Genomic DNA, 20,086 nt, shown 5'->3' on the forward strand with positions numbered 1-20,086 from the left:
TCCGAGCATGTGTTGACCAACTGGCAAGTGTCTTCACTGACATTTTCAACCTCTCCCTGTCTGAGTCTGTAATACCAACATGATTCAAGTAGACCACCATAGTCCCTGTGCCCCAGAACACTAGGGTAACCTGCTTAAATGTCTACCGACCCGTAGCACTCACATCTGTAGCCATGAAGTGCTTTGAAAGGCTGGTCATGGCTCACATCAACACCATTATCCCAGAAAAGCTCCACAGATGATGCAATCTCTATTGCACTCCACACTGCCCTTTCCCACCTGGACAAAAGGAACACCTACGTGAGAATGCTATTCATTGACGACAGCTCAGAATTCAACACCATAGTGGAGCATGTTGAGAGCTTCAAGTTCCTTGATGTCCACATCACCATCAAACTATTATGTTCCAAGCACACCAAGACCGTCGTGAAGAGGGCACGACAAAACCTTTTCCCCCTCAGGTGACTGAAAATATTTGTAATGGGTCCTCAGATCCTCAAGAAGTTCTACAGCTGCACCATCTAGAGCATCCTGACTGGTTGCATCACTGCCTGGTATGGCAACTGCTCAGCCTCCGACCGCAAGGCACTACAGAGGGTAGTGCGTATGGCCCAGTACATCACTGGGGCCAAGCTTCCTGCCATCCAGGACATTTATACCAGGCAGAGTCAGAGGAAGGCCCTAAAAATTGACTCCAGCTACCCTAGTCATAGACTGTTCTCTCTGATTCTGCATGGCAAGCTGTACCGGACTGCCAAGTCGAGGTCCAAAAGTCTTCTCAACAGCTTCTACCCCCAAGCCATAAGACTCCTGAACAGCTAATCAAATGGCTACCCAGACTATTTGCATTTTACATTGCCCCCCCACCCCTCTTTTACGCTGCTGCTATTCTCTGTTTATTATCTATGCGTAGTCACTTTAACTCTACCTACATGTACACATTACCTCAATTACCTAGACTAACCTGTACCCCCTGTATATAGCCTCCACATTGACTCTGTACCAGTACCCCCTGTATATAGCCTCGCTATAAATATATAAATCTTGTGTAATTTGGTCAGATAATCGATTACCATTTTTTTTCACGTCGTCTGGCCACATTAGACTATTGTGCCCGTTTTCTGGGACAAAATTCAAATGAAAAAAATGTTGTATCCTGAGAACTTTGTTCTGAGAATTTCCGGCCCAAGTGTTCTCTCTCAATTCCTACCATGTTTATGTTACCATCTTGCTTCTCCTATTTGTTTCTTATCGAAACATTTCAATTTGGGCATGTTCATATAGGCCACTTCCCCTGAGTGTAAAGGGTTAAAACTATCATGGATGATTATAATAGCTTAGTGTATGAATTGTGTAGTTAAATTTCTCCATCCTCATCCCTGGTTACCAAAACAAGTGACCTCTTTATTGGGGTGTCCGCTTTGATGTGGTTTAAACCCCAGATTGCTCCTTTAGTTAAAGTACAGTATTTTTATGGTACGAAAAGCTGTTTTCTGAGAAATAATTCCACGGTCACAAAGGAAGTGTATGTAGGCCGACATGTTTTTAATCAATACTCAATACTAATCAATACATTTTACCATGAAAATCATATTTTATGAAACACAGGAAATTGACAAGACTTTGGTCTTGTTTATTCAGCTTCTTTTCCCTGTAAGAAGAAAGAAATAACAGAGTGGATCAGTATTAATAATGAACATGATAAATATACCAACACTTGGTAATAACATAATGCATCAAGTATTTAAGACTCTGTGCTCAGCTTGATTTTTGAGTCATTGTAAAAGGTCAGTATTGACCTCTGTGAAGGATGAATCATAGGTGGTGTTGATGTGGTCATGTTTGAACATGAGTCAGGTGTAGGTTTAGCAGCACTTCTATACCTTTCCAGAGTCACGGGTCTTGGCTCTGAGCTTGTTGACCTGAGTCTCAGCGATGTCAGCACGCTCCTCAGCCTCTTCCAGCTCATTCTGAACCTTCCGGAACTTAGACATGTGCTGGTTGGATGCTTCCTCCTGGGTGAGGAAAAGAGAGGAGAGCAGAACATCAGCATTGAAAGTTTGAAGCTTCAGGTACCAAATTAGTATATATTTTTTTAAATCAGCACCACCACCAGACCAGCCCCCGGCACAAAGCTACATAATATTCAACCCTCTCTACTTTAAATTGTTACACATAGGAAGAGGAGTCGCATACATTTCTTCAGAAATTACTTGCACTATCAACTAAGTGATGTTGACGGTTGTGCAGTAAAAACACTTCAACTAAACTGACTAAACTTTTGTAATGTCTCTAGGGACTGTAAGCTCTCAGAGTATTTGACTAAGTCTGTGACTCACCGCTTCCTCAGCCTGCCTCTTGTAGGCCTTCACTTTCATCTGCAGCTTATCTACCAGGTCCTGAAGTCTGGCGACGTTCTTCTTATCCTCCTCAGTCTGTGGGAGAAGTTACAAGAATCAATAGTCCATAGTTTAACACACAAACCAGTGTGCTTTAGTGTGTGCAGAATGCACTTTCTCTTACCTGGTAAGTGAGCTCCTTGACTCTGCGCTCATACTTGCGGACTCCCTTGACTGCGTCTACACCTCTTCTCTGCTCGGCCTCCACCTCAGTCTCGAGCTCACGCACCTTTGTGGTAAAAATAAAGGTCGGCATTTATGTGAGGTGGTGAAGTCCGACGTAACAAATCTTTGTAAAACAGAGGAATCTTCTTCTACTGGTCAAGAAATGTTGTCTGCTCCTATGTACTTTTACGATTTTAATTAAAGGGGTCTATAGTGAAAACAACTACTTTTCATGATGTAGGTGGGTTATTGAGAGAAAAAGCCAATACACAATGCCCCTGTTTATTTTCATATGATCAAATACATTTCCAGCAATCTGTTTTTCAATCCACCCTGCTGTTAACTCACCCTGGACTCCAGTTTCTGGAGCTGCTTCTTGCCTCCCTTCATGGCCAGATTCTCAGCCTCATCCAGACGGTGCTGCAGGTCCTTGACTGTGACCTCCAGGTTCTTCTTCATCCTCTCCAGGTGAGAGCTGGTGTCCTGCTCCTTCTTCAGCTCCTCAGCCATCATGGCCGCCTGGAATGGTAGTTAGTTTAATTTATGCACCAACTGGCACCAATCATAAAGCTCCTTTGGGATCTTGGTGTGGTTAAACCAGCCCAGCGACTGCTGGCCCTTGGGGACAAATCAAGTTGATGTAATTCAAGGACTCACGTCAGTGATGGCCTTCTTGGCCTTCTCCTCTGCATTCCTGGCCTCCTGGACGATGTCGTCCACCTCTCCCTGCACCTGAACCAGGTCAGTCTCCAGCTTCTTCTTGGTGTTCGCAAGGCTGGTGTTCTGAAGGAGGAAACAAGGCGATTTGTTTGACTCTCAAGAGAACTTACAAGTGAGAAAGAGAAAGTCACAAGGCTGAAATCGTGAAAATGTAAACGGTATGCTTGGTTGAGGTTCATTAGAAATGGCTTTTGACCCATACCTGGGAGTGCAGCAGTCCGACGCGCTCGCTGGCGTCCACCAGCTCAGTCTCAGCCACTTTGCGGCCTCTCTCTGTCTGCTCCAGAGCAACTCTCAGCTCCTCGATTTCAGCCGCCATCAGACCGTTTCTGCGCTCCACCATGGCTGCCTGCTCCTTCATATCCTCTGCGGCGCGGACGGCATCATCAAGGTGCAATTGGGCATCCTGGGGTTCACAATTACATAGTATCATTAGACTTGTGGAAGTAGGGGCGATAGGATTGGTAATAAGGGGGAATGGGGGATAACTAGTCAGTCGTACAACTGAATGCCGTCAACTGAAATGTGTCTTCCGCAATTAACCCTCTGAATCAGAGAGGTGAAGGGGTCTGCCTTAATCGACATCCTCGTCATCGGCGCCCAGGGAACAGTGGGTTAACTGCCTTGCTCAGGGGAACAGTGGGTTAACTGCCTTGCTCAGGGGAACAGTGGGTTAACTGCCTTGCTCAGGGGAACAGTGGGTTAACTGCCTTGCTCAGGGGAACAGTGGGTTAACTGCCTTGCTCAGGGGAACAGTGGGTTAACTGCCTTGTTCAGGGGAACAGTGGGTTAACGGCCTTGTTCAGGGAAACAGTGGGTTAACTGCCTTGTTCAGGGGAACAGTGGGTTAACTGCCTTGTTCAGGGGAACAGTGGGTTAACTGCCTTGTTCAGGGGAACAGTGGGTTAACTGCCTTGCTCAGGGGCAGAATGACAGATCCAGCAACCTGTTGGTTACTGGCCCAACGCTTAAACTACTAGGCTACCTGCCCCCCCAGTGGGGAATAGGCATGTTCATTGGTAAAAATGTCCCCGATATCCCTACAGTATATTAGTCCACTATAATATCCCTACCTTCCTACAGTATATTAGTCTACTATAATATCCCTACCTTCCTACAGTATATTAGTCCACTATAATATCTCTACCTTCCTACAGTATATTAGTCTACTATAATATCCCTACAGTATATTAGTCTACTATAATATCCCTACCTTCCTACAGTATATTAGTCTACTATAATATCCCTACCTTCCTACAGTATATTAGTCTACTATAATATCCCTACCTTCCTACAGTATATTAGTCCACTATAATATCCCTACCTTCCTACAGTATATTAGTCCAGTCTATTACATTCCTCTGATCTATTCTTTTCTACTGATTCACGAACAAATCCCTCCCCATGTTCAGGTTGTTGAGCCTGATGTCCCAGTCCCTTTACCTTGAACTGTCCCTGGACGTTCCTCAGCTGTTTCTGGGCCTCAGCGGCCTGCCTGTTGGCGTGGCTCAGCTGGATCTCCATCTCATTCAGGTCTCCCTCCATCTTCTTCTTCACCCTCAGGGCGTCATTCCTGCTCCTGACCTCAGAGTCCAGGGTGCTCTGCATGGAGTCAACCACCCTCTGGCTGTTCCTCTTGATCTGCTCCATCTCCTCGTCCTTCTCAGCGATCTTCCTGTCCACCTCACCCTTGATCTGGTTCAGCTCCAGCTGCACACGCAGAATCTTGGATTCCTCGTGCTCCAGTGTGCCCTGGACAATGAGAAGCAGTCAAGCGAATTGTGCTCAATATATTAGGATGTGTATTCCACAAAGAATTAAATACTGTGTATATGATGACAATATAAACCAATACATGAAGCATTGGATTGTAGTTGGTATAGGCAAGCGTAACACTGCTATTCCAATCAAACAGCTGTAGTTTGTACCTCAGCCTCCTCCAGAGCGGTCTGGATCTCAGACTTCTCTGTCTCCACGGTCTTCTTGGCCTTCTCCAGCTCATGGATGCTCTTGCCAGTCTCTCCGATCTGCTCAGTCAGGTCAGAGATCTCCTCTGCACACACAAACACAGAAGCTGTTTAGACTTGGGAGATTTTCAGTGGATATCACCAATGCACTGAAGTTTATAATGAATCATAATAACAGATAATTAATGAACAGCACTTCATACTGTCTTGCAAATCTAATTGCCACCCCACATCATTGGGTTGTTCAAAGAATACCAATTACAAGTTCCAAAAATATATATATTTTAAAATGTATATAAAAATTCTGAGATTGTGTAATAGCGATTTTGATATAATGTTGATGATTCCAGTCGATTCCATTTTCAAACACTGGTCAAACATCATGCAAAAAGAACTGCTGTGAAATGCTCACGTTGCAGGTTCTTGTTCTCTCTCTTCAGAGTCTCCAGATGATCCAGAGCCTCCTCGTAGGAGTTCTTCATCTTGAAGAGTTCAGTGCTCATTGAGCGAGCCTCCTTCTGAGCTCCTTCCAGCTCAGCCTGACCCTCCTCATACTTCTGCTTCCACTCTGCCAGAACCTGGGGAAACACATGGGATTTTCATTACAACTCATTGATAGAGAGTTTTCAATCGGAAATATGCTACAATTATACTGCAACTGATCAAATAGCAGACAGAAAATATCACCCTAGAGTGAGGTTTATAAATGTTCACCTTGTCAAAGTTCCTCTGCTTCTTGTCAAGGTTGGCGGCCATGGCGTTGGCTCTCTCAACGTCAATCATGAGGTCCTCCACCTCTCCCTGCAGTCTCTGCTTGGTCTTCTCCAGGGAGGCACACTTTGAGTTTGTCGCCTCAATGGTCTCCTCAGCCTCCTGCAGACGCTGGGCCAGCTTCTTCCTGTTGGACAACAGCGTGTTGTGTTATGGTGAGTAACATGTTGTGAAACAAATATTGCACTCGATATTGAAGTAACATTTTCTCAAATCCCCCTACCAGCCTCACCATCCACACCGTTTATTTTAGTCTTTGCTATTGAGTGCAACTCACTTGGCCTCCTCCAGCTCCTCTGTGCGTTGGATGGCATCAGTTTCATACTTAGTCCTCCACTGAGCCACCTCACTGTTGGCCTTGGACATGCCGCGCTGCAGCTCTGCCTTGGCCTCCTGCTCCTCCTCAAACTGCTCTCTCAGGAGATCACAGTCATGGCGGGCAGACTGGACACCATGGGCCAGTGCATTTTTAGCCTGAGAGAGAAAGAAAGACAAAGAGAGATTAGAGAGGGAGAGTAAAACAAATGACAGTAGAAGTCTCTGAGGGAGGCGTAGAAACAGTCTATGTGTAGATAAAGCTCTAAACTGGAAGGTGCTTTCCATTTAGGATGCCTTACCTTGACCTCCTCCTCAATCAGTCTCTTCAGCTCCTCCACCTGCTGGGTGAAGGCCTGTTTGCCTCTGGTCAGCTGAGACACCAGGGCTTCCTTCTCCTCCAGCTGGCGGCCAAACTCACCTGCCGGGAAAGAGGGACATCTTGTTATGGGGACTCTGCTCTCGAAGATTGACATTTTATTTTGAGGGATCGTAGTGCAGAAACTGTGTGGACTGAATTTACAGCCCCGACACATGTTATTGTGTACTACTGAGGTGAACTATATTGGTTTGTTGTTCATTGTTGAAGGTACCATTTTCTGTAAGGAGTCTGGCCCTCTGTCCGCTGATGTCGTTGACCTGGCGAGCATTCTCATCATTCTTCGTCTTGAGCTCGCTCAGCTGGTCCTCAAGAGTACGGCACATCTTCTCCAGATTGCCCTGTTAGTGAAACATGTGGGGACTGTCAACTTCAGTTATTGAATAGTAATCTTGCTGACCCTCAACACTGCTTGACCAAAACATCTCTACCCACCTTAGCCTTGGCGACAGCCTCCATGTTGCTGGAGAGGTCATCAATCTCCATCTTGTACTCGCTCTTCTCCTTCTCCAGCTTCTGCTTGACGCGCTGCAGGTTGTCGATCTGCTCCCCGAGCTCAGCCACACTGTCGGCCTGCTTCTTGCGCAGAGCGGCGGCTGTGGCCTCATGCTGCAGGGTGGACTCTTCAAGATCACGACGCAGCTTCTGGAACTCAGCTTCGCGCTTCTTGTTCATCTCAATCTGAGCAGCAGTGGCGCCTCCGGCCTCCTCCAATCTCTCGCTGATCTCCTCAAGTTCCCTGGAGAGATCGGCCCTCTGCTTCTCAACCTTGGCCCTGGCAGCACGTTCAGCCTCAATTTCCTCCTCCAGCTCCTCAATACGGGCCTAAAACAGGTGGTAAGAGCAGGGGGAATGACCCAGGAACCAAACTGACAACGGTAAGAAGCAACATCTTTACATAGATTAGAAGCACCAGCAAGAAGCACCATCTTCCATCTTACTGAGCCATCAGAATCCACCAGGAAGAATGTGTGCTACCAGAAGAAATGTGTCAGTTATTTTCCTGTACTGGAGCTTAGATCCTCTACTGTACCTGCAGTTCCTTGATCTTCTTCTGCAGCTGAGCTCCCAGAGACTGCTCATCCTCTATCTTGCTGAGGAGCTGTGTGGTCTCAAACTCCTTCCTAACAAACACAAACACGTTGATTGTAAAGTTTGTTTAGGTTAGACAGTGTAAAGTTAGCCTAAGCTACCATTCACTTTGCTTGTAAGAATCACATAAGTCTAATTCATAATTACAAGAATGAGCCAAGAAGAACCATTATGTTGATCAAGATAGCAGGGAATATTGTAGTCATTTATTTGTGTTTACTTCTTGATTTTCTCATCAGACTGCTGCTTGTCATTCTCCAGGTCCATTATGGACTCCTGGGCCAGTTTCAGATCTCCCTCCAGCTTTCTCTTGGCTCTCTCAAGGTCCATGCGGAGCTTCTTCTCTTGCTCCAGAGAACCCTCAAGCTACAAGATATAAACAGACATGTGTTGGTCAAATATAAACAACTGTAGATAAAATCATCTTGCATAATATCATGGCCAGAATGTCAAACTCCACTCACGTCGTCCACTTGCTGTTCCAGCTTGGTCTTGGCCTTGGTCAGAGTGTTGACTTTGTCCTCCTCTGCCTGCAGGTCGTCCAGTGTCTGCTGGTGGGCCTCTTGGAGGGCTTTCTTCTCCTTGGTCAGCTTGGCAACACTCTCATCCATAGACGCCATCTCCTCTGTCAGGTTTTTAACCTGAAAACGGCCACAACAAAATTTGTTTTTGGTCACTTCACCATAAGTGGTTAAATGGATAATAGAAATGTGTCAACAAGTACTGTACTATAGATTCAACACTAGATGGCACTGTACTCCATGCCAGTGGACTGAATGGAAATCAGAAACGAGGGGGGAGCAGAACATGTAATGAATGTGGGGAGGACACCACAACTGAATTTACACAATTTTGTGTCTTAATTTTTACTGCACTCAAAAAAAGACTTGAATTACAGTTCTGTTTTGAGTTGATTATTCTTTGGATTATTGTTTGGTTAGACTGTCTACAAGACCTTGTTTTCAGTGGCGTGCTTCTCCTTCTCCACTTTGGCCAAGGTGAGCTCCAGGTCATCAATGTCCTTCTTCAGCTCAGAGCACTCGTCCTCCAGCTTCCTCTTCTTGGCAGTCAACTCAGCATTCATCTCCTCCTCATCCTCCAGCCTCTCAGTCGTCTCTTTGAGTTTGGCCTCCAGCTGGATCTTGCTCTTGATGAGCCCCTCACACCTTTCCTCAGCATCGTTCAGATTCTCTGAATCCTGGTTTCAGAACAAGAGAAAAAACCTGTGTTTTCACTTTGTGTATCAAAATATAGAGCTCATTTAGTCAAATAAGTCAGAGCAAATCAATTTAAATGTTTTAAATATAAATATATACCATGGGCATTTTCTTGAGTTAGTCACATAGCGATTGTGTTAGTGTCTATGTACTTGTGGGTCTAAATGTGCTCTGATTAGGGTTGTTGCTCACTCACAGATGCGACTTGAAGCGCCAGGTCATTCTTCTCCTGCACCATGGCCACCATCTTTTCCTCCAACTCCTTCTTCTTGGCCAGAGCCTTGGCCAGGTCCGACGTCATCTTCTCATAGTTCTCCTTCATGTTGGCCAGCTCCTTCTCAGTCTCAGCGCTCTGCAGCAGGGGCTTGATCTTGAAGTACAACTTCATCCATGGCCAGGTTTTCACATTCATGAATGAACGGATGTTGTACTGGATGGTGAAGACGGAATCTCTGGTCCACAGAAAGGACAGAGTGACATGGTGAGTGACGTGGTGAGTGACATGGTGAGTGACATGGTGAGTGACATGGTGAGTGACATGGTGAGTGACATGGTGAGTGACGTGAGTGACATGGTGAGTGACATGGTGAGTGACACGGTGAGTGACGTGGTGAGTGACATGGTGAGTGACATGGTGAGTGACATGGTGAGTGACATTGTGAGTGACACGGTGAGTGACACGGTGAGTGACGTGGTGAGTGACATGGTGAGTGACATGCTTAAAGATCTCCTCCAGTGTTTTTGTTTTTTACTTTTCCTGTGGAAGACGATATCCCAAGTATAAATACAGTAAAGTACACACACTAAAGGGTAATAATATATGTCTTGAAGAAAATAGTTTTTTTTTTATACAACTGCAAACTTCAAGGAGTGGCATTCCCGGTATTCCTTAACTGGAAAAGTACAAAATAAAATCACTGGAAGACGTCTTTAAAGCTACATTCTGCGATTCGAAGAATAACAAAACGGGGACCCCAACACTTTTTGCGTACAGCTGAGGAATGAGGCTAGGGAAATGTAATCCCTCTTAAATTTATATTTATTATGCATTACATACAGGAGGCTGACAGAATTGTTTGCCAAGATGTCTACTCTTCCTCACCTCCTCTCCATCATCTTGGTGAACTCTCTCCTCATGAGGAATCCACGGCTGAGAGCCTGGACCATGCCGACCAGAGAGGCCAACTTCTCATCTCTCATCTCCTCCAGGACACCCAGCAGACCGGCTTTGAAGAACACCTGACACAGGTTGACATGGTCAATTATGGAACCAAAGAGAGGAACAAAACCACTAGATTGATTTGAACAACATAAACGTTGTAATCCTTACAAACAAACCATGAGATAGGTTCGTTATGAGTTGTAAGTTATTGTATAGTTGTAGATGAATAATGTACACTGATATAGATAACTGCAGACATACCATTCTGACATAATGCACAAGATAATGAATTGAGTACAATGTTTCTTCACATTTTTAAGAAATAATTACAAGATGGATAGATCAACTGGAGAGACATTTAATGGTTAGAGTTTAAATTATCATTGAAGTTGTGTTTTAGTTGGCATCTTTTGCTGGGGGGTTTTTGACTGACCTTGGTGTGTCCAAACTTGTAGTCCTCATGATTCACATCAATGGACCCAAGCAGCTTCTCAGAAGCCTTCTTGTTGTCCATGAACTGGCCCTCGGGGATGACGCTGGCATTCAGTACTTTGTACCTGAATCAGGAGAAATGTTTAACATGAGTCAAGTTGTAATGGGTTGGTTAAGCCTATTCTGATGCTGGGAAACCCCTTGGAGAATATGTTTCTGTGTGTGTGTGTGTGTGTGTGTGTGTGTGTGTGTGTGTGTGTGTGTGTGTGTGTGTGTGTGTGTGCGTGTGCGTGTGTGCGTACCTCTGCTTGAAGTCAGCATAGATGATTCTACTGGGGAAGCCCTTCCTGCAGATCCTGATCCCCTCCAGAACACCATTACACCTGAGCTGGTGGATAACCAGGAAGTTCTCCATCAGACCTGGAAACACAAACCAAGTCTCTTTAAATACTCATAAACAGGTTAAAGACGGGTTTGTTAGTGTTACTGATACTGTACTGACAAGATGTCATATTTAACTCAACATCTATTTGTACCTGGAGTCTTTGACTCGTTGGGGATCAGGCAGCGTACAAAGTGAGGATGAGTGCTCCTCAAGTTGGTCATCAGCTTATGTAAGTTCTCCTGTAGGAGGGTTACAAACCATGTTCTCAGAAATCATTTCTGATAGTCACTACAGCTGAATATCCACATTTTAAAAGCTCACCCTGAACTGGGAGGACACAGTCTGCATGGAACCACCCTTCTTCTTGCCTCCTTTCTTGGTTGTATCTGTTATAATGGAGAAAAGTTCAATATAATTATAAATGAGAGGGATCTCAGGTTATCTTCACACGTATCTTAATGCAAATGCTGCCAATGAGATTGTGTAAAATAACACCTATTGTATGAGTAAATTAACCCAGTAAATCACCCTGACAAATTGTGATACATTTAAAGCAGCAATCAGCAGTTGAAACAATAACAAAGCATGCTCCCTGCCCCTGTTTTGATTTTTTAAAAACTGAGAGATGGTCTGGAGAAATGTAACCACTCAAATGTATAAACAGATCTATGTATTCAAGGACTGACCATTCATGATATCAAAATGATAGTTTTAATAATGTTTTGAGGCTGTAAAGTGCATGTTTCCCTTTACTTTGCTTACAAGCATACGAGTAAAAGCTGATATTTCGGCTTCTGATGGGGTACAACGGCTGAACTAAGCTGATGTTCTTCAAGAAAGTTCAAGAAAGTTATGTTCTTCATGAACGAATGGGTACATGTCTTCAGTCCACAAATGGATGTAGCAACTGCAGACTGACCCTTTAAAGAGAATAGGACTGATTTGTAACTAGTTCTTCATGAAATATTTTGATGTTCTGCTCGTCTTACCCTCAGGTGGGGCAGCGACATACAGGGTCGCCATCAGTTTGACTGAAGACTTCCCGTACAGCTGAAGAACTGAGTCGTTCAGGGGGTCCTTGTTCTTCTCCAGCCAGCCAGTGATGTTGTAGTCCACAGTGCCGGCGTAGTGAACCAGGGAGAAGTGGGCCTCTGCCTTGCCTTTGGCTGGCTTGGGCTTCTCAAACGCCTTGGTTTTGCCAAGATGCTGGGAGTACAGCTTGTCCTTGAAGGTAGTGTCTGAAGACTTGGGGAACATGCACTCCTCTTCAAGGATGGAGAAGATGCCCAATGGCTTTACGAAAAGAGATGTACATCAAATTAGTGATATTTACATTTAGGTTCACATGTATTCCTTTAGCAAATACGCTATTATCAGAGTATCTTCATTTAGTGGCACAATAGGAAACATATTGAGTTCTCAACAGTTGTACCATGTGATAATATCTCACATCACTCCATTTGAACTTTACTGTTGAGGTCCATTATAATCCTGACAGACAGCTTACCTTCTCAATAAGCTCAATGCAGGCAGCCAAGTCCATGCCGAAGTCAATGAAGGCCCAGACGATTCCCTCCTTCTTGTACTCCTCTTGTTCCAGGACGAACATGGTGTGGTTGAAAAACTGTTGCAGTTTCTCATTGGTGAAGTTGATGCACAGCTGCTCCATGCTGTTGTACTGTTGATGGAATTTCAGAAGGGATCATTTCATCATCATACAAGGCTGTAATCCCTCTCAATCACAACTAATTGTCTTGTTCTGGTCTCAGACTCACATCAAAGATCTCAAACCCGGCAATGTCGAGCACACCGATGTAGAACTGCCTTGGATTCTTGGTGTCCAACATCTCGTTGATACGGATGACCATCCACAAGAACATCCTCTCATAGATGGACTTGGCCAGAGCCGAGACTGAGTTATTAACCTGCAATGATAATACCTCAAATGAATACATGAGATATTGACCATGTCAAGGGACAAGGTGAAAAGAGCTTGGGGAAAACATCATCGCTATTCAAAACAAGCAATATACTCATCACCAAAAGATGTATGGTGCTCAGAAAATGGTAGAAGCTGTGTTTGGCCGCCTTACCTGAGGCACAGTCTGTCCCTTGGTCACATACTCGTTGCCGACCTTCACTCTGGGGTAGCACAGAGCCTTCAGCATCTCAGCTGAGTTCAGGCCCAGCAGGTAGCCGATTTTATCAGCCACTGGACAGAGAACCAACAACAACAGACTCAGAAACACAAGATTACCTGATTCTGATGTCACACCGACAAAAGGTCTAGGATTTGACCGGTCCAGGACTACCTGACATGATGACTCCTTGCTGTCCCCAGTCCACCTGGCCGTGCTGCTGCTCCAGTTTCAACTGTTCTGCCTTATTATTATTTGACCATGCTGGTCATTTATGAACATTTGAACATCTTGGCCATGTTCTGTTATAATCTCTACCCGGCACAGCCAGAAGAGGACTGGCCACCCCACATAGCCTGGTTCCTCTCTAGGTTTCTTCCTCGGTTTTGGCCTTTCTAGGGAGTTTTTCCTAACCACCGTGCTTCTACACCTGCATTGCTTGCTGTTTGGGGTTTTAGGCTGGGTTTCTGTACAGCACTTTGAGATATCAGCTGATGTACGAAGGACTATATAAATAAATTTGATTTGATTTGGACCCACAACCATAATTTTAAATCATTTCTGGAGGTTGGAATTTGGTCTCTATAAATGATCTCCTGCCAGACTTTGATGAGGCTCTGTCTGTCTTACACGTTGTATATCTATGAGTGGGACTGGGACTAATGTTTACATATTGTATATCTATGAGTGGGACTGGGACTAATGTTTACATATTGTATATCTATGAGTGGGACTGGGACTGGGACTAATATTTACATATTGTATATCTATGAGTGGGACTGGGACTAATGTTTACATATTGTATATCTATGAGTGGGACTGGGACTAATGTTTACATATTGTATATCTATGAGTGGGAATGGGACTAATGTTTACATATTGTATATATATGAGTGGGACTGGGAATGGGACTAATGTTTACATATTGTATATCTATGAGTGGGACTGGGAATGAGACTAATGTTTATATATTGTATATCTATGAGTGGGACTGGGAATGAGACTAATGTTTATATATTGTATATCTATGAGTGGGACTGGGAATGGGACTAATGTTTACATATTGTATATCTATGAGTGGGACTGGGACTGGGACTAATATTTACATATTGTATATCTATGAGTGGGACTGGGACTAATGTTTACATATTGTATATCTATGAGTGGGACTGGGACTAATGTTTACATATTGTATATCTATGAGTGGGACTGGGACTAATGTTTACATATTGTATATCTATGAGTGGGACTGGGACTAATGTTTACATATTGTATATCTATCAGTGGGACTGGGACTAATGTTTACATATTGTATATCTATGAGTGGGACTGGGACTAATGTTTACATATTGTATATCTATGAGTGGGACTGGGACTAATGTTTACATATTGTATATCTATGAGTGGGACTCACCCTCTGTGCCGTCTGGCTCGGCCTGCTCCTCACGCTGCTTCTGCTTGAATTTCAAGTTGCCATGGTGCAGTACAGCTCCTGTCAGCTTGTAGATGCTATTTTTCTCATCATTGCTGAAGCCCAGGATTGTAATGGCATCCTGGCATTAGACAGGAAGTACAACAGTGATGAACTGAACTGTAGTTTTCTCACATACAGAACACTACAGTTCTGTGCTCTCAGCAGAACAAATGAGATGGATACATTTGACTGGGTTCTCAGATCCACGTGATTACACTTGACCAACACTGGTAGATGACAGCACAAAAGGAATTTTAGACTAGAGATTGACACGGGAACAGGAATCCCGCGGGTTTTTGCGGGTCCTCCGGGATTCTGGCATGAATGGGAGTGAAGTTCTAGAATCAAGTTCGGACAGGATCAACGGTCCACAGGAGCTGGCAGTACATGTATAGTTATAAATATCGTTTTGGGTGGAAATATATAATGTGTAGAGTATTTCATTACAATGTATTTTTATTTTTACGAAATACATTGTAATTTCCCCCTCCCCATCTGTCGGGTCACCCTCCCGGCTCACTCCAGTTGTAGCGGGTCACAACACTCCCTCAGATGCCAACCGACGTTAGTAGACTGAATGACAAAGCCTTCAGTAGAGGAATTGCAACATCTTGTTGCAGCGAAGGACCCTTCACTAACAATATTAACATTAGAGCCAAGGGAAATGGCGATGTTTTTGTTCAATTTGATGTGCTTGTCTCTGACAATGACGGTACCTAGAACAAGTCTTGTAAAATAAATGCTGCGGTGTAACGTAATCAAATACGCAACAACAAGAGAGCGGGACAAGCGGCCTGATGCCGCAATGCTGCTCTCCTCCCAACAACTTTATCGTCAAGCCTGATTGTTCGTGTATTTAACTAAACCCGTAACGTATGAGGTGAAGAGTGAACTAAAAATCTATTGACTTATGCAGTAATGCCCGCTCAGGTTTATTTTTTATGTTCATGTTGTAAATGTTATTGTGTTGTAAATGTTCATATGCGGCAGTGCTCAGCTGTAGGTTACTGTGGTCTGTCCTCATCCTCCAGTTTCAATCCATCTACATTTAGGTCGTTTAGAATATGTTCTTATCCAGGGCGATTTAGGCCTACAAGTTAGTGCATTTAACTAAGATAGGTAAAACAACCACATATCACAGTCGCGTATAGCATTACTGAAATCATTTAGCATACTTCCTAAACAAACACAATAGCCTACATACTGTATTTCTGTGCGCAAAAATGAGCACTGGACGGGACAAGAGAGATTTTTTTTATCCCGAAGGGACAGGAAAGTTCATGGGTTGTAGAACTGTTGCTGGATCAGGACAGTACAGGAAAAAAACATTGACAGGACAAGATGGGAAAGGAATTAATTTTCACTCCCTTTGTCAACCTCTATTTGACACAGTTCCACAGGGACTTAGTGACACTCTCTTGTGGATGTCTTACATGTACAGTATGGGCCTCAAGGTGAAGTGTGAAGGCATGAAGAGTTCCTTGAGACACACGCCAAACTAACAACAAGGCAGAATAAAACAAAATCCATGAAAATTCCCAGCTGCCACCAAGTTGGAATTGCACAGTGCATTCAGTGTGTATGGTGGTCCTACCCATTCCATATATAGAACATGATGAACCCTTTGTTTGACTCACGTCTGTGGCATCCAGCTCTTCCTTGTCGTTGATGCTGGCCACAGTGATCTGTCCCTGACTGCACATGGGGAAGTCGTAGGGGTTGGTGGTGATGAGTGACATTTCTATGGACAACAGAGGATGTCTTGTCAGTTAAATCTCTTAGAATTCTACTGTCCTACCTTTACAGTATGTCTCCTTTACTCAGTAGATGGACTCAAGGATGTAGTATAAAATAAATAGCATCAACTGAGACTCGTGGACTAGTGCACCACAGTCCATTACCTGATAGATATTTCCCAAAGACCTGACCCATATCTAGATGCCTTGTTACCATGGATGTACTCATTGTAATAGTATTTATAATGGAGGTAGGAAACATTCCCCCTGAACCTCTACTTTGCCTTACCAATAATGTCAGGTTTGTGATTGGTCATCATCTGGAAGAAGATGTGGTAACCTCTCTCATCGGGAAGCTGGAAGGACACTCTGGACTTCTCTAGCAGGTCTGAGAGAGAGAGAGACAGAGAGAGAGAAGAGAGGAGAGAGAATATGAGATAAAATGATATCATGATATGCTCTCCGAATAAGAATATGTGTGAATTTAGGAAATCATTGAGAAACAATGAAAATCAACTCACAGGTCTCAATGTCAGCTTTAGCCAGTTTGCTACCTTGGAAGTGAATCCTGATGAATTTACCCTAAAGTCGAGCCATGGGTGTTAGAAAGAGGTTAACTAAATACATCTAACATTTTACTTTGATAGACTCCTTTAAATGTTACAGTTTGTTGGACATCTATTGATACAACAGAAGGGAAATGCTGAAATACATTTGTCCAATATTAGATAACTTTCCCAGTGTGCCCTTCATACTTACGAAGCGAGACGAGTTGTCGTTCCTCACTGTCTTGGCATTACCGTAAGCCTCCAGCAGAGGGTTAGCAGCAATGATCTGATCCTCAAGAGACCCCTGATTGAGACAAACACAAGTTGCTCAGAAACTGGTAAAGTTAGTTATTCTCGATTGCTTGAAAACATCCCACCAAACTGACATGTGTTAAAATGGCACTTAGAAGCTGAACATACCTGCATTTTGCTGGGGTCTACTTCCTTCTTGACACCAGACACTGCAATGGTGGCAAAGTACTGGATGACACGCTTGGTGTTGACAGTCTTTCCTGCACCGGATTCTCCGCTGGTTAACATGACAGAGAAACAGGGGTTTTAGTCACATGTTTGAATGTCAGATTGGCTTTCACTAAGAAATAACATTGAAAAATACACTGTTTTCCTACATAAATTAACAAATATCCCCACTCATCAACTCATTTCTATGCAATGCCTAATCCATTCATAATGTCATGTGTTTTCATCACACCCAAGTGTCCCAAAATATTGCAGTAGAAACCCTTTCTCAAGTGAGATTTTAGTAAAAAACGTACGTAATCAGGACGGACTGGTTCTCCTGGTCTGTAACAAAACAACATATTGATTATCATATTCAAGCAACATTATGGGGACATTATTGAATTCATAGCATCATCATGGATTTCATTTTTGAACATTTTCCATTCAAGTCAAGTGAAATCAGATATTACCAGCAAACTATTCTAACATAGACTAGAAAACAGTAGATACATCTCGAAAACATATTTTAACTTCCTTCCATCCATCCATCCATCCATCCATCCATCCATCCATCCGTCCATCTATCCTTCCATTAGAGCTCATACCAATCTGCATGAACTGAAAGGCGTTGTCAGAGACAGAGAAGATATGGGGTGGAGCCTCCATCCTCTTCTTCCCTCTGTAGGCGTTAACAACCTCCATGTCATACACAGGGAGCCACTTGTAGGGGTTCACCGTGGCACAGAACAGCCCAGAGTAGGTCTGGATGAACGAGAATAAATGAAATTAGGGGATGAGAACAATCAGATTGACGTTTACCTGGATTGATGTGAGGATGTGGGTGTACTATGGTATAGTAATGTAGGTCTACTGTATTGGTCTGTTTTGGTTTCTACCATGACTTTATGTGTAGTACTGTATGTGTGTGTATGTTTATACAGGTTTCTTACATAGATCATCCATGCTGCATAACGCTCTTTGAGGTTATACAACACAGAGGCTTCATTCAGGTAGGTCATCATGGCCATGTCCTCAATCTTGTCGTACTTAGGGGGGTTCATCTCATAGACATCTGCATCTTTGAACACTTTTCCTTCCTGAAACAGTCAGAAATCTAGATTATACACAGATCAAACTGGACAGGACTGAATGCTTTTAAAAACAAATATATATATATATATATAAAAAAAACTGCATACCCCATTTAATCCGACTACTTTGTTATCAACCACTGACACATACAAGGTGATACTTAACTAGTCAATATAGAAAATTCAATGCCAATTTTAATTAGCAGCGATAAACAGGATGTGCTTGAAGGTTATATTCTGCTTACAAAAAAAACTAAGAAATGCTTATTAATCAATATTTGTTTACTTATTTAATTTGTACAATTGGCATGATACAAATGAAAAAAGTGTCTGCACAATCTTCAATTCTTTTCAAATCAGGCCTACCTCCTTAGTGCCGTTAGGATTCGTGACTGTCACAGTACACTTTCCTTCAGCCCTGGCAGTGACCAAACCCTTAAGGTAAAGCTCCTTGGTGTCTGCGACATAGCAGGCGTTCTTTGAATCAAAGGGTGCGGTTTGTGCCTCCATCCTCTCCTTCTCAGGCTTACGGAGGTATATGGCAGCCTTGCCGTAGATTTGCATCTCCGCGTCCGTACTCATGGTGACGGATCTCTAGGAAAGAGGCGAAACAAGAAGCATGATTGACTCTGTGGTGCTTCCTCCACAGTCAACAGAGTTGTGAGTGGTTTCTCTCACAGAACATTTGTCACTTTTCTTATGAAGACTCAAACAATGTCTCACCTTCTTTTCCCCCTTCTACAGATGAATTTGTACTTCTTGGAGAACCCTGGGAAACATTAGGGTGGTGTGAATAAGTCTAAAGCCTCTATCATTTAGCCCCCGGAGGGCCAGAAAACATAATTCAACCATTCAATCAACCATTCAACCATTCAATCATGACAACCTTGTCCAATTAAACTACAGGTGACACTAGTGACTTTCATTGTCCTGGTGACAACTCCCTTAACTACACATTCTGACAAGAATTCCAATAAATACCCCCGAAAACCCAGTTACATTATAAACCAACCCCTCCATTTATAAACAGCAGGAGCACCACTTTAGACCGTAAATTAAATTTACAGATTTGAATAGAAAACACATTTAAAGTTAAGCACAATAAATAAATAAAACATTTTAAATCAATGTCACCTGATTGCATTTTAAATATCTAACAAGACACATGTAAGATTCTAAGCACACAAAATGTTGGCAAATGTAAACATGTGAAGAGGTGGAGAGAGTCTTACCACAGAGGAAGAAGGTGTCTGACTTATGGATGCTGGGCTCTCAGCCTGCTTATATCTTGGTAAAACTGACAGCCAGGCAAAAGTTAATTATGGACCACTCTGGTAAAGGAAATGGATTGACTGAGAGACCTCTGTATTTCTGTGTCTCACTAGCGCCACCAAGTCCCAGGAGCGCCACACTCCCATTACATTACTTTTTAATGCAATAGTTGGTTTTAAATTGAATTTCACTGAATCTACGTAAATTGGATCAAATCAAATGTTATTTGTCACATGCGCCAAATACAACAGGACCTTACAGTGAAATGCTTACTGACAAGCCCTTAACCAACAATGCAGTTTTAAGAAGAAAATAGATAATAATAAAATAATAATAATTATGACAATATCAATATGACAAT

The 20,086-nt window shown here is 43.3% G+C and overlaps 1 protein-coding gene across 3 annotated transcripts; it reads right to left on the reverse strand.

Moving 5' to 3' along the window:
- Window positions 1–1,606: 1,606 nt before the first annotated feature.
- Window positions 1,607–19,035, reverse strand: LOC135533534 (myosin heavy chain, fast skeletal muscle-like). 3 transcript variants are annotated; one of them, XM_064960814.1, is made up of 39 exons: window positions 18,847–19,035; window positions 18,313–18,459; window positions 17,968–18,124; window positions 17,677–17,704; window positions 17,321–17,429; window positions 17,112–17,204; window positions 16,874–16,934; window positions 16,642–16,740; window positions 16,254–16,357; window positions 14,557–14,695; window positions 13,098–13,216; window positions 12,780–12,929; window positions 12,512–12,682; window positions 11,994–12,297; window positions 11,326–11,390; window positions 11,156–11,243; window positions 10,922–11,039; window positions 10,621–10,744; window positions 10,128–10,264; window positions 9,222–9,477; window positions 8,764–9,006; window positions 8,273–8,449; window positions 8,029–8,174; window positions 7,750–7,840; window positions 7,152–7,541; window positions 6,931–7,057; window positions 6,640–6,758; window positions 6,300–6,496; window positions 5,966–6,149; window positions 5,664–5,829; window positions 5,213–5,337; window positions 4,728–5,036; window positions 3,487–3,690; window positions 3,222–3,347; window positions 2,913–3,083; window positions 2,524–2,628; window positions 2,340–2,435; window positions 1,884–2,015; window positions 1,607–1,651 (listed from the first exon to the last, which is right to left on the reverse strand). In XM_064960814.1, the coding sequence occupies exons 1-39, from the start codon at window positions 19,033–19,035 to the stop codon at window positions 1,634–1,636; spliced, it is 5,784 nt and encodes a 1,927-aa protein (XP_064816886.1). In that variant the 3' UTR covers window positions 1,607–1,633. The 3 variants fall into 3 exon arrangements, with proteins under 3 accessions (XP_064816886.1, XP_064816884.1, XP_064816885.1); XM_064960812.1 differs by having other exon boundaries at window positions 11,326–11,436; window positions 12,013–12,297; window positions 18,820–19,035; XM_064960813.1 differs by having other exon boundaries at window positions 18,313–18,449; window positions 18,816–19,035.
- Between the last annotated feature and the right edge of the window lie 1,051 nt (window positions 19,036–20,086).

This window comes from Oncorhynchus masou, unplaced genomic scaffold (assembly GCF_036934945.1).
Source record: "Oncorhynchus masou masou isolate Uvic2021 unplaced genomic scaffold, UVic_Omas_1.1 unplaced_scaffold_2432, whole genome shotgun sequence".
Classification (NCBI taxonomy): Eukaryota; Metazoa; Chordata; class Actinopteri; order Salmoniformes; family Salmonidae; genus Oncorhynchus; species Oncorhynchus masou.

What these genes read in the sequence shown, in the direction of transcription:
- LOC135533534 (XM_064960812.1), bottom strand. Translation starts at nt 19,035, where the DNA reads ATGAGTACGGACGCGGAGATGCAAATCTACGGCAAGGCTGCCATATAC. An exon ending in CAGACTCCTTACAGAAAATG is followed by an intron (nt 6,759 to 6,930) that starts GTACCTTCAACA and finishes CTTTCCCGGCAG; the next exon opens with GTGAGTTTGGCCGCCAGCTG. An exon ending in ACGTCCAGGGACAGTTCAAG is followed by an intron (nt 3,691 to 4,727) that starts GTAAAGGGACTG and finishes TGTGAACCCCAG; the next exon opens with GATGCCCAATTGCACCTTGA.